At 34.8% G+C, this 14,231-nt stretch overlaps 1 protein-coding gene across 1 annotated transcript; it reads right to left on the bottom strand.

The window, feature by feature from the left end:
- Positions 1-7,234: 7,234 nt before the first annotated feature.
- Positions 7,235-11,203, bottom strand: LOC131166810 (floral homeotic protein APETALA 2). The gene is made up of 10 exons (XM_058125399.1): positions 10,029-11,203; positions 9,815-9,840; positions 9,658-9,688; positions 9,427-9,514; positions 9,095-9,240; positions 8,906-8,950; positions 8,703-8,791; positions 8,426-8,607; positions 8,096-8,308; positions 7,235-7,984 (listed from the first exon to the last, which is right to left on the bottom strand). The coding sequence occupies exons 1-10, from the start codon at positions 10,553-10,555 to the stop codon at positions 7,748-7,750; spliced, it is 1,584 nt and encodes a 527-aa protein (XP_057981382.1). The 5' UTR covers positions 10,556-11,203; the 3' UTR covers positions 7,235-7,747.
- Positions 11,204-14,231: the final 3,028 nt, after the last annotated feature.

Genomic DNA, 14,231 nt, shown 5'->3' with positions numbered 1-14,231 from the left:
AGTACTCAGTCACAAAATTAATTTAAATATATAAAAAGAGGAAGCTAGCTACCTAGCTAGCCAGCCAGCCAGCTTTCTCATGGATAATGTGTACATGAAGGTTTTTACATTGAGAAGCTAGAGCTGGTTTGGACCACTTTGGTAAGCTAGGCTAGCCTAGCTAGAAAGGTTTGCTTTCCTAATTGGTTAATTATAGGTGAAAGGAACCACCACCCTCTCTCCCAATTATTTAACAAATTTGACTCCTTATTATATATATTAAGTCTACATATCAAGTTTAATACAACGTTTTAGCTGTAGGTATTTTAACTAAATTAGATAAATTTTTTTTTACATATAATAAAATCATATTAGATTTAATACATACATTGGATGTAATTAATATCTTCTCATTATTTTATTCAAGATTTGGCACATAATTCATTTAGGTTTTTTAAAAATAAAAAATAAAAAATACTATAAGGGAGTTGCTCTATTCTCTTTGATTCCTTTTAATCATCCAGTAAAATTTATATCATTGTCTAATGTTTTTCAGGTTTTGATTTCGATGGTCACTTCCATACCCTTTACGGTAAAGTATGTGACTAGGGTCATAAATCTTCTTGATAGCATGGGAAAGTACGTATATGTTAAGAAGTAGAGACTTAAGTATACACTTAAATGAGACTACTTGTTTCCATGGAAGCGAGTTTAATTGTCATCAATTGTCCTAATATTAGACAGGTTGTAAAATAAATTATACTTTAATGTGATATATATATATATATATATATATATATATATATATGATGCATGTGAAATTATGAATAGAGTACAATACGATCAAACTTATCCATCGCTTTATTAACTTCTACAAATTCATCATGCTATTTTCAAATTTTTTTTTTCTATTTTTAGTTCATTCTATTTTGATGTACCAAATATTGCATAACAATCGAAGAGATTTTTTTTTTTAATTTTAAAAAAAGGGCACTATAATGAACAATCTTATATTTTTCATTGACACTTTAAATATAAGGAATAATGAGTTAAATTTGGAACTCTAGTTAGCCAAACTAAAACTAATAGAAATAACTCTTGTTATCGTATTTATGTTAAAATTGAATTAATTGGGTTTGTTATTATAATAAAAGGATAATACGTCCTTTTAAGCATATATATATATATATATATATATATATATATATAGAATTTGAAAATTGGGTTGTCATCATATGTATCGTAGTGACACTAACAAAATCAAATCTCAATCTCTTTATTAGAATATCTAATTTTATTTTGTTCCTCCTTTACTTTCATTTGAATCTCAAACATCGCTTAAATTCTTTCTTTAATTCTTTTCTTTTTTAGTTGTTCATATCTCCTTCTCATTTGCAACAAAATACATATGATATGATTGGCATAAATTAAATATGGGACTCAATTGGAACTGGTTCCTTTTGTATAAAGATAAAGGACCACATGAATTTTGTCTAGAAGAAAAAAAAAAAGGACCACATGAATTTGGTGGATCTTAACTTTTTTTTTTTTAATACAATATAAATAATATGCTTGCAAGTTATGCTTGTAAATTTTAGTTGGTCACAAATTAATTAATTAGTAGTATTTGGTCAAACTTTATATCAAATAGTCAACTTAATATGTACTTAATTATCCCATAAGAAGCAATTTAAATATTTGTTAGTAAGACATCATGCGTGTCTAAGTTTTCACATTTAAACCTTTATCAATGATTGAAATAAAGAAATGGACTACTCTCTGCTAGGTAGTATAAGCTCAATGAGTAAGACAATAAATCAAAAATAAAATGCATATACATATGCATATTAAGTAAAAACGACTACTATTAAATAACTGTTTACAGCGGTGTGTCAAAACTAAAAAAGTAATTTTTTGTAGCATGTGACAAAAATATAACTTTAAAGTATGAGAAATGTGTACTTGACTAACAAGTTTATTATATAAAAAAAAATACCAACAAAGTTTATGTTTGTAGCTAAGTCGACCATTTTTTAGCACAAAGAGGTATGCGATTGATTTCAAACTAGTAAAAGTGTAATGATCGATGTAGCATTATCAACCCTTTGATGGCGTTAAACTATTACATAAAAGGTTTGAATTTAGATTATGATAGTAAAAATGAGCCGATTAAAAGGGATGTAAAAAGGTGAATTTGAGACGGTGACGGTAATACTAGCCCCCACCTACTACCTTAACATTGTCTCAAAATAAATCAACATCTATCTCGAAATCATTCTCCCATCAAGGGTTTGCCTACTAGCCTCAATGTTGGCACCACATATACTCAAATCTATCCTAATTAAAACAACGATGACAACGACAACAACAACAACTCTTAACTCCCAATATCTGAGAACTGCCAATTATATGAATCCCTTTTCACCAATTCACTTGATTGACATTTTCTAATGTTAACTTAAGAGTTATTAAGTATTTTCTCACTAACTGATTCCAAATTATTTTAGATAGGATTATTCCTACCTTTTTTAAAACTAGAAATAATAACTGACTCACTCCTCATAGGTACATTGCTTGACTTATATTTCAAATGCCCAAATCATTTAAACCGCTCATTCTTATCTTGTTTTTAATCGATAATATGCTTAATTTATTATGAATATATTTGTTTCTTAATTTATCTTTTAATGTTATACTACTCACCTAACTTAACATCTCTAAACCCTAAACTCTCGTAGTTACAACTTTTACTTTTCGTACATAGTGTTTCTTAACTACCTAACATTCAAATCCATAAAGCACAATTGGCCTTATAGTTATATTAGTTTTCACATTTTAGTTGGAGTTTCCATTTTTCATTTTTACATATCCTCTCGAATTTAGCTTTTTTTTTTTTTTTTTTTTTTGAGATTTGAACATAAAAACCAATGCGCTCAGGCATGTAGATTATATTAGAAGTGAATTGGATTATAAGTGAAGTAAATAATGAGGCAATAGTACAACTTTCATATCCACTAACCAAATGCATCTCAAACTATAATAAAATATTAATACTAGTGATGAATATATGTATTTATGAACTTCTAGATTTTCTTATAAAAAGATGAACAGGATGATTAATGTCCATCCAATCCCACATCGTTTCTGTGAGTAGTTCTAAAACCAGTATAAGATCCTCTAACATGGTATCAGAGTTGGGCCTTGGGCTACTTAGCTCCTTCGTGGGTTGGACTTCTCCTCGCTTAATTTCCCCTCATGGGTTCTTTTCGCCTCATTTCCCCTATAGACTTGAGGAGAAGTATTAATGTTCGTCCAGTCCCACATCATCTCTGTGAGTAGTTCCAAAGCCAATATAAGATCTTCTTAGTTCTCTCTACTTAACACTTAAGTTTTAAGAATGAGTTTTCTAACAAAATCCCTATATATATATATATATATATATATTTTGTGTGTGTGTGTGTGGATCGATCTAACACTGTAATCAAACTATACATAATGCATTATCATCAATAAAATCAAAAATAAAAACAACTCAAATAGCTAGTCATTTATATTGTACTATTATTATTATTATTATTATTATTATTATATCGCCGGGCGTCCTGGGCTTACGCACCAGACTAATCCCGTGTCTACGCCAACTGTGTCCTCGACCAACACATAAGAGGTAAATCGCGGATGTGCGCAACAGGTGGCAGGGTTCGAACCCCAAATCTACCTTTGTCCAAAGTTGTCTGACGCAAATCCTTACTCCTGAGCTTATGCCTGGGGTTATTGTACTATTATTATAATTTTTTTTATTTTTTATTTTTTATTTTGGATTATGCATCGGGGTATCCACGCGTCCCTTTTACGGTCCACGTGACTAATCCTGTACCCCTTGAAGTTGACCTCACAATTCTAAAGGGAGGGTAAATTCAGGAGTCCAGGAGCGGAAACGAATCCGGGAGAGTTTGAACACCTGATCTCGTGAGAGGCATTCCTGCAACTCGCACTACCACCTGAACCACACCCTGGGGATTATTGTACTATTATTATTACCACTATTGTAAGTTGTTAAACAAAATGTTGTTGTACAAGACAAATAAATTAAAATATTATAAAAATATTCATTAATAATTGAAAGAACTTGCCACTTCTAAAGTGGCATAGAATTCATTTCATGTATATAGAATTCTCTTGCGTGCATATATTTATATACATATATATCTCATTTTCTTGATTAACTAAAGGGAAGGGAGATCGCCCCTTCATCATTAGAAAGGGGATGTTTGACCCAATAATTCATGCTTACCTCGTGAAGTCCACTTGGCGTGTTTATATATATAATGTTTGATCCCATTGCAAGTCTTAGGACTAACCTCTCAAATAATATATTAATTAATTAATTAATTAATTACAAACCCATATAAAATAATTAAGGTCCATTAACGAAAAGGAGCTTGTATTAAAAATTGTATGGGGAGAAGGGATACATATATTATATGTATACTCCTCATATAATATGTATTGAATGATGCACGAGGTGACGAAAGCACCTTCTAATTTAAATTTTTTTAGTACACATTCATGCAGTAGATGTATAAATTATAAGTGCAAATGAATTGGATAATTCAGCTTTAAACAAATTAAATGCTGGATTCATCTGCCGATTGAGAAGAGAATGTATTATTAATTTTATGTATTATAATTTAGATCTCGTATGTTATTTAATTAATCAATATTAATTTGCTGCTGCTTTTGTTTTAAATTTGTTTATGATTAAGTTCCAGGGTCTGATGCCATTTGCTTGGGTGTGTATATATGCTGCCTCCCATGTTTAAATAATTTTGCACATTCTCACCAACCATGCAGGGGAACCCTTCTCGATCAGTTCTTCAGAAGATATGAAATGCCCAATATTTTTTTTTTCTTTTTCTTTTGGACGACCTTCCGATCGCAATACCAAATCACAGAAGAAAACGTGACCGTCCATTCATTGATACATCTCTGGTAATTTTTCAAGGATTAGAACATTAAACAATATTTAGTATAAAAGTTCCAATCATCTTTTATGAAACGCAGTATTAAATTAATCTTAAAACTGCATGTATATTGAAATCTTGATTGTTTGTCTATTAAAAGACATACTAATATCTCAATCTTGAAACTTACGTGTTGAAAATTCCTTAATCATCCTCTAAGAGATATCCCAAGTTAAAGATTGAAACTTTTATATTACAGGTCTAATATTTGAACAACGCAAAGGGTGGGAAAAGATATAAGGGTTAGGCATGGCTTGATCGACAAAACCGTACGTACCCCTTCAAACAATAAATTGAACCTAAGTTTCAATTCCTTAAAAAATGTGAACCAAAAGTGGATCATTTTGAATGATTAAATAAAATTTGGGTAATTCTTTTTTGAATAATATCCTATAGTTAGCAAAGCTAAACCGTTGGATTTAATTTAAAATTTTAAGGCACTACAAATTAACATTTTTTCTTCCATATAAATTATCTTATAAATTTTATTATATTAATTATTACAATTTAAGCATTTATCTTAAAACAATACAATTATTTTTTAATTTAAATTACAAAAATTTTATACAATACTATATATATAATGTGCATGGTTATTGAATGAACTAAAAAGAAATCAAATGGATAATTGAAAAAATTTAAAACTCCAAAGGAAACCATATTGAAAAAATAGTTAATTGGTCAATTTTTCAGCTTTGTTTTACAATTTGGTTCAACTTTTCTTGCCTACCCATAGATTTGACCTAAAATGGGTTATCTGATCTTGTTATCTAATCTAAGCCTTAACCCAAAAAAAAGTACATAAAATTCTTCATCACTTTAAAAAATTTTTTTTTTTTTGTATCAGACATTTTTTTTCTCTCTTGCTATAAATTATTGTCAAGTTGTTAAAAAAATTATGATCAAATAATTAAATTGTTGAAAAAATTTCTAATCAAATAATAATGCTTTTTGATATATATATATATATATATATATATGATTTTTACGGAAAACTAAATATTTGCTAAGTTAATACAAAGAACTAATTAAGTTGAAGTTGCATAACACTAATATTTTAATTGATGAAAAATTAAAATAAATTATGTAAACCTCCCAATTTTTGCATCTCAATGATTTTGAATCAATGCAAAATATAAAAATTTGAAATTGTGAGAACTTAGGAAATGAAAAATATAGGTAGCTATGATATATTTTGTATTTTTTTCAAAAGAAAAAAAAAAACATGGAAGCACGAAAATGAAAATCTCCTAATGGAGGCTAATCTCAATTTGATTCTCATTAATTTCCAAAACAAAAAACAAGATCAACTTGTTCTTGAAACCCAAACGTGCGAAGGATCCCATTGGGGAGGTATGCCCCTTGCCTTTGTCCTTAAGACCCAAATGAACCCTTCATGCAATTTAATTTGTCCAAAAGTGGAAATTACTTTTTTTAGTAAAAACAATCGTGACAATTATAGTTGATAACCAACCAATGATTATAATAATTTATTCTCTTAATCCCTTCACTTTATGCAAAATTTGATATTGAAGACGATTGATTGATTGAGGATGAAAAAACTTAGCTTATAAGATTAAGATTCAATTACACATGGCCTTTTAAAGGTAAACCTGTTAAAGCTCAAATTTAACCTACTAAAGTTGCGAGAATTAACCCTAAATAAGGTCACTGTCTCTAGCAGATGCTGAGAGAGAGAGAGAGAGAGAGGCCAGATAGGTCATTCTCGTCATTATAGCCATGCCTGACTGCTTTTGGGGGAAGAGAACTGATTCAAAGGACACCCAAGACAGTGACCATTCATCCCCCATTCTCAGAAATATGCAGCTACCAATCCCAAACCCCATTTCCATATCAGCCTCAATCTCCAAGCTCCATTTCTCTCTCTCTCCCCCTCCCCTCACCTCATATAATATATATAGTTATACACACACACACACACGCAATGATGGTCTTTAAACACGGCTTTGCCATCTCTGAGCTCCGCTCGATCAGTAGACACCATTATTTATTTGACATGTTTAGGGAATCAGAGAATCAATTTCAAGCACTTATTTTTAATTTTGCAGATGAATGGAATGAAGAAAACCTATAAAAATTTATGTGAAAGCAGCACTGCACTGTACCAGGGCACCTTCTTCCAAATCTCGATGCTGAAAAATAAATAAAACACCAATCCCATCCCACTCCAAAAAGATGACATAAATGAAAGAAGGGAAAACAGGATCACATGTTGACAACGATATATATATATATATATATATATATATATATATAGATTAACTAAAAATATTAGAACACAGCTGCTGCAGTAGAAAGAAATAAAGATAGGGCTAGCTAGCTAGCTGCGCGCAGAGGCCAGATCAATTTACATACATACATATCAGCGGCAGCAGTTGCAGTAGTCAGAACCCAGAAAATCTAGTTGGAGATTTCGTCCATTTGCGTTATAAGTTAATTTGAACCTTCGCCTTCACACACATGTCCCTCCGACCCCCATGCAGATTGGGAATTCCAATTCATCACCCTTTTCTCTGAAGGGTAAGGTGAAGGTTAAATCAGGGAAAAAATCAGAAGTCGTCTTGGAACTTTACATGCTTGGAATTCACCAGCGTTGGTTTGATAAATTAGAAAGAGGGGATGATTACTGATCGTGGAAATTAATTAGGAACTAGGCAGAAATTAATTGAGACAAAATGGGTGAGGGAGGTTTAAAGGAATTGAAATCTCTAGCTTGCTAAAAGCTAAGAGGGTCTGATGAGAGAATGGAACCCATTTTTCTGCAGCCAAGTTGAAGCGTGGGAGGGTGAGGGTGTAGCCATCTGCTGTGGGAATCCTGATGATGCTGCAGCACTCGCAAACTGTGGATGATGCTCGGCTGAGGGGAACTGCCATTGCTGCTCCCCAGTGGATAGGGAGAGTAAGTCTCCTCCCCCATTCACTCCGATCCCGCTGCCATTGCTGCCGCTTGAATGCTGAAGCTGCCCAATTCAAACCAAAGCAATTATATATGCAAAGCAAATTTTAGGAGTTGGAAGGAACTGAACAGATTCATTAGTGATGGGTCTAGCAATGGAAATTATGAAACCCACTTGATAATTTGATGAACCCAGTTGGGGTTGCAAAATGGGAAGCATCTGGTTTTCTCCATGTCTCCTGAATTGCCCGTATCTATGCATTTCGTCCACGTTTAGCGAGGCTGGAGACCTGAGGTGGGTCTGGCTGAGAAGCTGCATGGTTTTAAGTCTTTCAGCCTCGCCATATCGGTCCCTTCTTTGATCTTGCCCATCGCCTCTACACAGTTCCTGCAGCAGATCGAGCTGAATTACATTAACTCATAAATTGAAATGGCTTGGAGCTAAGAAGGGAGACTTGAGGATTGAAATTGACATAATCAAATTTAAAACAAGTTCGATCAGTACCGGCCTAAACCCTTGGGTCCTCCAGTCACCCTCGAATGGAGTGGACGCAAAATGAAGATCCATCGACGACAAGTGTTGGGGATCATTCCCCGGCTCACAAGGATTAAGGCGTGGTTTCGAGCCTGAGCCTCCCAAGCTCAAATCCAGATTGTGAGCACCGGCAGAAGCACTGCCTGGACATTCTGCACAACGTTGCACATCTAGTACTTGAGTATATCGAAGTAGACGGATGCTAAACTGAATGTTGAAAACGAAAATGAAGTAGTCCAACACTCACCGGAGTTCAGCTCCTGTTCGTAGATGCTGGGATCGAAGTTTGTGACTGCGTCCTTGCCATTACACTTAATCGCAGCTTTGTCATAGGCCCTGCAGGAAGAAACAGATAAATGATTTAATTAATTAATTACCTAATTAAAAACCAACAGACTTGGCTTATGATGCAGTACTTCAAATTAAATAGTTGCGTTCGATTAAGCTCACCTTGCAGCTTCGATTTCGGTGTCGAAGAGGCCTAAATACACATACCTAATTGATTCAAAAGAGTTGATGAGTTGAAACAATGAGAAAATTAAAGATAGGAAATTAAGAATATTTAATTAATCACAAAAGTAACTCAATCAAGATGATGATGATGATGATGATGATGATAATGACGATGAGATTAATTACTTTTTGCCTAAGAATTGGCCCATCCGGGCCTCCCATCTTCCACACTTGTGCAAAGTTACGCCTCTATACTTGGAGGTGCCTCTGGGAAATCCGGTGCTTTGTCGGCGAAGTACATGTACAAATTCTTCCTTGGTTAGATTGCTCATCTGTTGCACAAAACACCACCGCCAGAATCTTCTTTTTGTGAGCAACATTAATGGCTTCCCTTCCATAATGCGATCATCCACAGTAAAATATTACTATGGAAAAAAAAAAAAAAAAAAAGCAAATCCGAAACGCTGTAGAAGATAAGGTATCGAACTGTACAAGATAAGATAAAACCAAACACTTGCCTGTTTCAAGTCGTCCTCATAATCTTCCAAACTGAAGTTTATATCTGCGTCCACTCCTCGGAACTTGATAGCCGCCCTATCATATGCCCTGAAACATGTAATTCCTCAATTTTAGCCTCACTTATGAAAAAAATTTGTCCATTTATGCATGCCCATATGAATTAATTAATAAAAGTAACTTAACAGAGACAGAGAGAGAGATTGAAGGATGGAAGAGTTCAAAGGGCTCACCGAGCAGCTGCATGTGCAGTGTCGAATCCACCTATCAGCACAAACCAACACAGACACCATCTCATCAATATGGAGCGAAAAAAAAAAATGTACTATTGATAACTGCTTTAAAAAAATAAGAAAGAAGTTGAAGAAATAAAATCATTTTTTCACATACCCAAATAAACCTGTTTCCCGCAATCCCTGCAACATCAACCAACCACAGAAAAAAAACCCAATTTGTAGTTAAATAGATTAAGAACAGAATCAATATCCAAAAGAAAACTTCAAAAAAAAAAAAAAAAAGGAAAAATGGAGAGAAGGGGGGGGGGGGGGGGAGAGAGAGAGAAGAAGGAATGGTCTATTATGACAATAGAATAAATTAAACTAACCATATATGGGACTCCCACCGGCCGGTTCGCCGGTAGAAGGTAACGCCACGGTACTGCGAACTCCTCGACCTGGGTCCTCGCCGGCTCTTCTTCAGCGGCTGGGACACCTCGACAGACTTGCCGCCGACAGCACCGGCGGCGAGCGGCTCCGACTGGCAGAACTTCACTCCGACCCAGTGGGCAGGTGGAAATCGAGGTGCCTCGCCGACGGACGACGCCCTCATTTCCGACTCCTCCATCGGAAAAAACTGCCGGGTTACCGGTGGATCACTCTCCGACGAGCAGTTCTCGTCATGGGTCACCGAAAACCCGAATATCTTGCTGCTCCGCTTCCTAAGCAGCCCCACCGCCTCCTCTTCCTCAGATCCGTCCTCTATGACGACGGCCGACGAGCTCGAATTCTCATTGGACGCCGATCCGAGTCCCTTGCCCTTGTCGTCGTCGCCGTCAAAGGAGGTCTTTTGGGAAGAGCATCCCTCCGATTCGTCGTCTCTCCGCCGATCGGGGGAATCGTTGAGATCCCACATTTCTCTAGTCTGATCTGCTCAACACAAAAAAATCTAAGGCGACCCAATTGGCGAGTGGGACTAAAAAAGGAGCGAGCTCGAATTTGGGATCATGGTTTTGTCCTTTTTCTATTTTTCTCTGCTATATATGTGTCACTGCGTATGGCGATGCGTAGTGTAGAATGGAATAACAATAATAATAAGTAGAAAACTTTTATGTTCACTTCGGTGGATTTGAAAGAAAGAAGCTTATGATATGAACGACCAAGATCTTGTATCCCAAACTGCCCAATACAGCATAGACGAGGCGAGTTTGAGGAAGCTCGGCCGAAAGCAGGAAAACCCTTAATTCTCTCTCTCTCTCTCTCTACTTGGTTGCTTTTTAAAAATAACTGGTTATGTTCATACTGCAGAGGTTCTCTCCCTCGAGGCCCTCTTTTTTCAATCAATCAATTCATAAATTTGTTCACATACTCTTTTATATTTATATGTATATATATATATATATGTATTTGTGTATCTCACCCCCGTTTTACGTTAAACTGTGCTGACTTTACTGATCTCTCTCCATCTCTTTCTTTATTGGCTGTTCAAAGGAACATCCGAAGGGAAAAATGGGAAAGTAAGAACCATCTCTTTCTCACTCTTCTTTCCCACGTTAACCAAATCGAAAAGCACACCCACACCCACACTCACACATAACACATTTCACAGTCTCACACACCCACACCCACATGACACATCTCTCTCTCTCTCTCTCTCTCTATCCTATACCCACTAATGGAAACAGACAGGGCAATGACTAAGAGGATGGTTTATCACTCAATTACCATTATTAGCTACTAATAATCGACAATCTCTCTCTCTCTCTCTCGCGCCATCAGTCACTTCCATTCACTCAACTTTTATGCGACCCCACAACCCCCCCCCCCCCCCCCCCCCCCTTCCCCCCTATTCATTTCATTCATTCAGCTGCTTCCATCCATTTCCATTCTCTGTTAAATTAATCATCTTTTTTTTTCACCTGGGTTTTACCACCAATCTGCAGGCGGGGTGAAATGAGGCAAGGCGGGGGGAGGGGCATTTTGGGAAGACAGTGAGAGGAATTATTGGAACTGGCTGGGGCAGAGGGGCAAGGGGGTTCAGAGAAAGGAAATGAGAACAATAGCAGAAAAAGGATTGTCTTTCCAGAAAAGTCCAATCCAAGAGTACGGGAGAGGGCCACCCTTTGCCTATTTCGTTCCCTAAGCGACCACTTCTCCCTCTCCCCTTCCTCAGCTGTACCTCGTATTTAAGACCCGCTCTCCCCCTTCCCTCACGCGCCTCCCTCCCGCGTGACACACACTCCCATCCATTCTCTCATCCCATAATTTAATTACCTTTATTAGTTCCATCCCCCCTACGGGGGCAAATACGCAAGTCGTGATGTGTGTTTGTTTCTTGAGTAAAGCTTTTGAGTTCCAAGTGTTACATTTGGGGGAGACATTATTGCTTGATACCTTATTTGAAGTAGGAGATTTGTTATTAAATGAGCAAAATTTTAGGCTTAACCAAAATTTTAAGAATTCTTATCTTTATACTTGATTTAACTTTCTTTTATAAAATATGAGATACTTGCTGAACACTCATTCTTTATTATTATTATTATTTTTTTTTTATCGGTCTTAAAATATAAGCTATGAAAGAATTTTTAGTAAGAATATATTATTTCATGAATGCAATTTGTCAATTTTTTCTCGCTCTTATCATATTCTCTGTTTTGTTTTTATTTTCTTTTCTTGTTAAATTATGATGATTTTTACAATTTCACAATATATACATTTGCATGTAACTATTATTAGCTAAGGAAAGAGGGGGTAGTTCGTACTTGAATTTTCTATCATTCTTCTTAAAATGTTTCTTCTATAAGTTCTATATTGAGATAAAATTATCAACCAATGGTTAATTGGAATCTTTTTAAAAAATTATAGCAAAAGACATTGACCCTCAATTCAGATTGGACAAAAAATTGGAACTTTTATCGATATTTTAAAATTAAATTTCATTGATCTTTCCTGAAATTTTAAAAATGACACATACCTCCCTTAAAATTTGTCAAACATACACAAACCTTCTGTCAAATGACTTGTATTTTGTAAAATATAAGATAAAGTTTGTATTTTTTTTTTTTTTTGACAAATCTAGCAAAGGTCATTGAAATTCTTAAAATATCAAGTGAAGTCTCTATCTTTTTGCCGAACCTCAGAGCAAGATTTTGAAATTTATGAAACTTTCGGGAAGTCCAAATCTTTTTTTTTTTTTTTTCAAACCTTAAATGAAGGTCAGTGTCTTTTGTCCAAAAAATTACTTACAACTCTTCACTATTTAACTAAAAAATTAAAATTTGGTATTGTTAAATACATATGTAAAATGTATCCAAAGTTAGCATATATATTTGTGTGCTCATGTATGTGTATATGCAACAAAAAAGTAAGGGAAAAAGACACTGACTTCCCATGAGATTTGATAAAAAGATAATTACCTTCCTAATTTTTCAAAAACTTTCTTTAAGGTTTACTGAAAAGGTACAAATCTTTCCTTATATTTTACAAAAATATATATTCTTTTAGGCGAGATTTGTATCTTTTTTAAGAAAACGGTGAAGATTTGTGTTATTTTTTAAACTATAAGAGAAGTCCGTGACATTTTTCAAAACTCAAGAAAGATATTTGTCTCTTTGACAAATTTTAAGAAATGTAAGGTAAGTGTCTTTTTCCCAAAAGTAATTTCAATGATACTTAAAAATAAAATTAGTTAGGTCAAAATAGGGGTTCCAAAAGAACTTAAAATTCATATCGAACTTGTAATCTAACTAAATGAATAAGTTGTAAAAACAAACTTAATATGACACATTTTAGAACTAAAGATTTTTTAGTGGAAGAGAATATGTAATTGTTAGTTAGTTAAAAAAGAAAAGAAAAGAAAAGAAAAGAAAAGAAAAAAAGGATGGGGAATAAGAAAAGTTTGATTATGTACTTTTCTTGATAATAATTTTCGAGCCTTTAGTTTTTTTTTTCTCTTTTACATATTAATTAAAACTTGAATGTTTATATCCATGAATGTGATGCATTACAAGAAACACTTGGAAAGGAAGAAAACCTAAGCATCACTTTTACCCTATGCCCAAATGAAGCCAAGGCCTATGGTCAGCCAAAAAAAAAAAAAAAAAGATTTCCAAGTTCCAAGACATTAATAACTGTCCATAGAGGAGAAGAGCCCAAGGGCAAGGGAGGGGAATTGGAGCGTGAGGTGCACTCTCTACTCAGGAGAGTGGGTCTAACTTTTAACAAAGAGAAAATGGCAGAAGCCAACTCAGACCATAGGATAGATTGATTGATAGATTCGTAGATTTAAGATATCATCATTGTTGACATCACCCTCATTTTTCTAAAACAAAAAAGCTTTTTTTAAAAACAAATAAATGATAAATGAATAAAAACTGGTAAATGAGGGGGGTCCTGGGCCTGTCAGGCTCAGAGGGAAACAGACCTTGTCCAGATTTGGGCCCCACGAGGGGTAAAAAGCCCACGTCACACCGCACCCGGACAGAACCTCTCCCCGGCCCGGTCCGGCCCACGGTCCAATCCGGCCCAGTCCAATCCCCTTTGAGTGGGTGCAAGAACCAACCTTCCAATAATGGAAGTGGGACGAGGCTCTG

Source organism: Malania oleifera, chromosome 1 (genome assembly GCF_029873635.1).
Source record: "Malania oleifera isolate guangnan ecotype guangnan chromosome 1, ASM2987363v1, whole genome shotgun sequence".
NCBI lineage: Eukaryota > Viridiplantae > Streptophyta > Magnoliopsida > Santalales > Ximeniaceae > Malania > Malania oleifera.
This window is presented reverse-complemented; position numbering and strand designations above follow the sequence as displayed.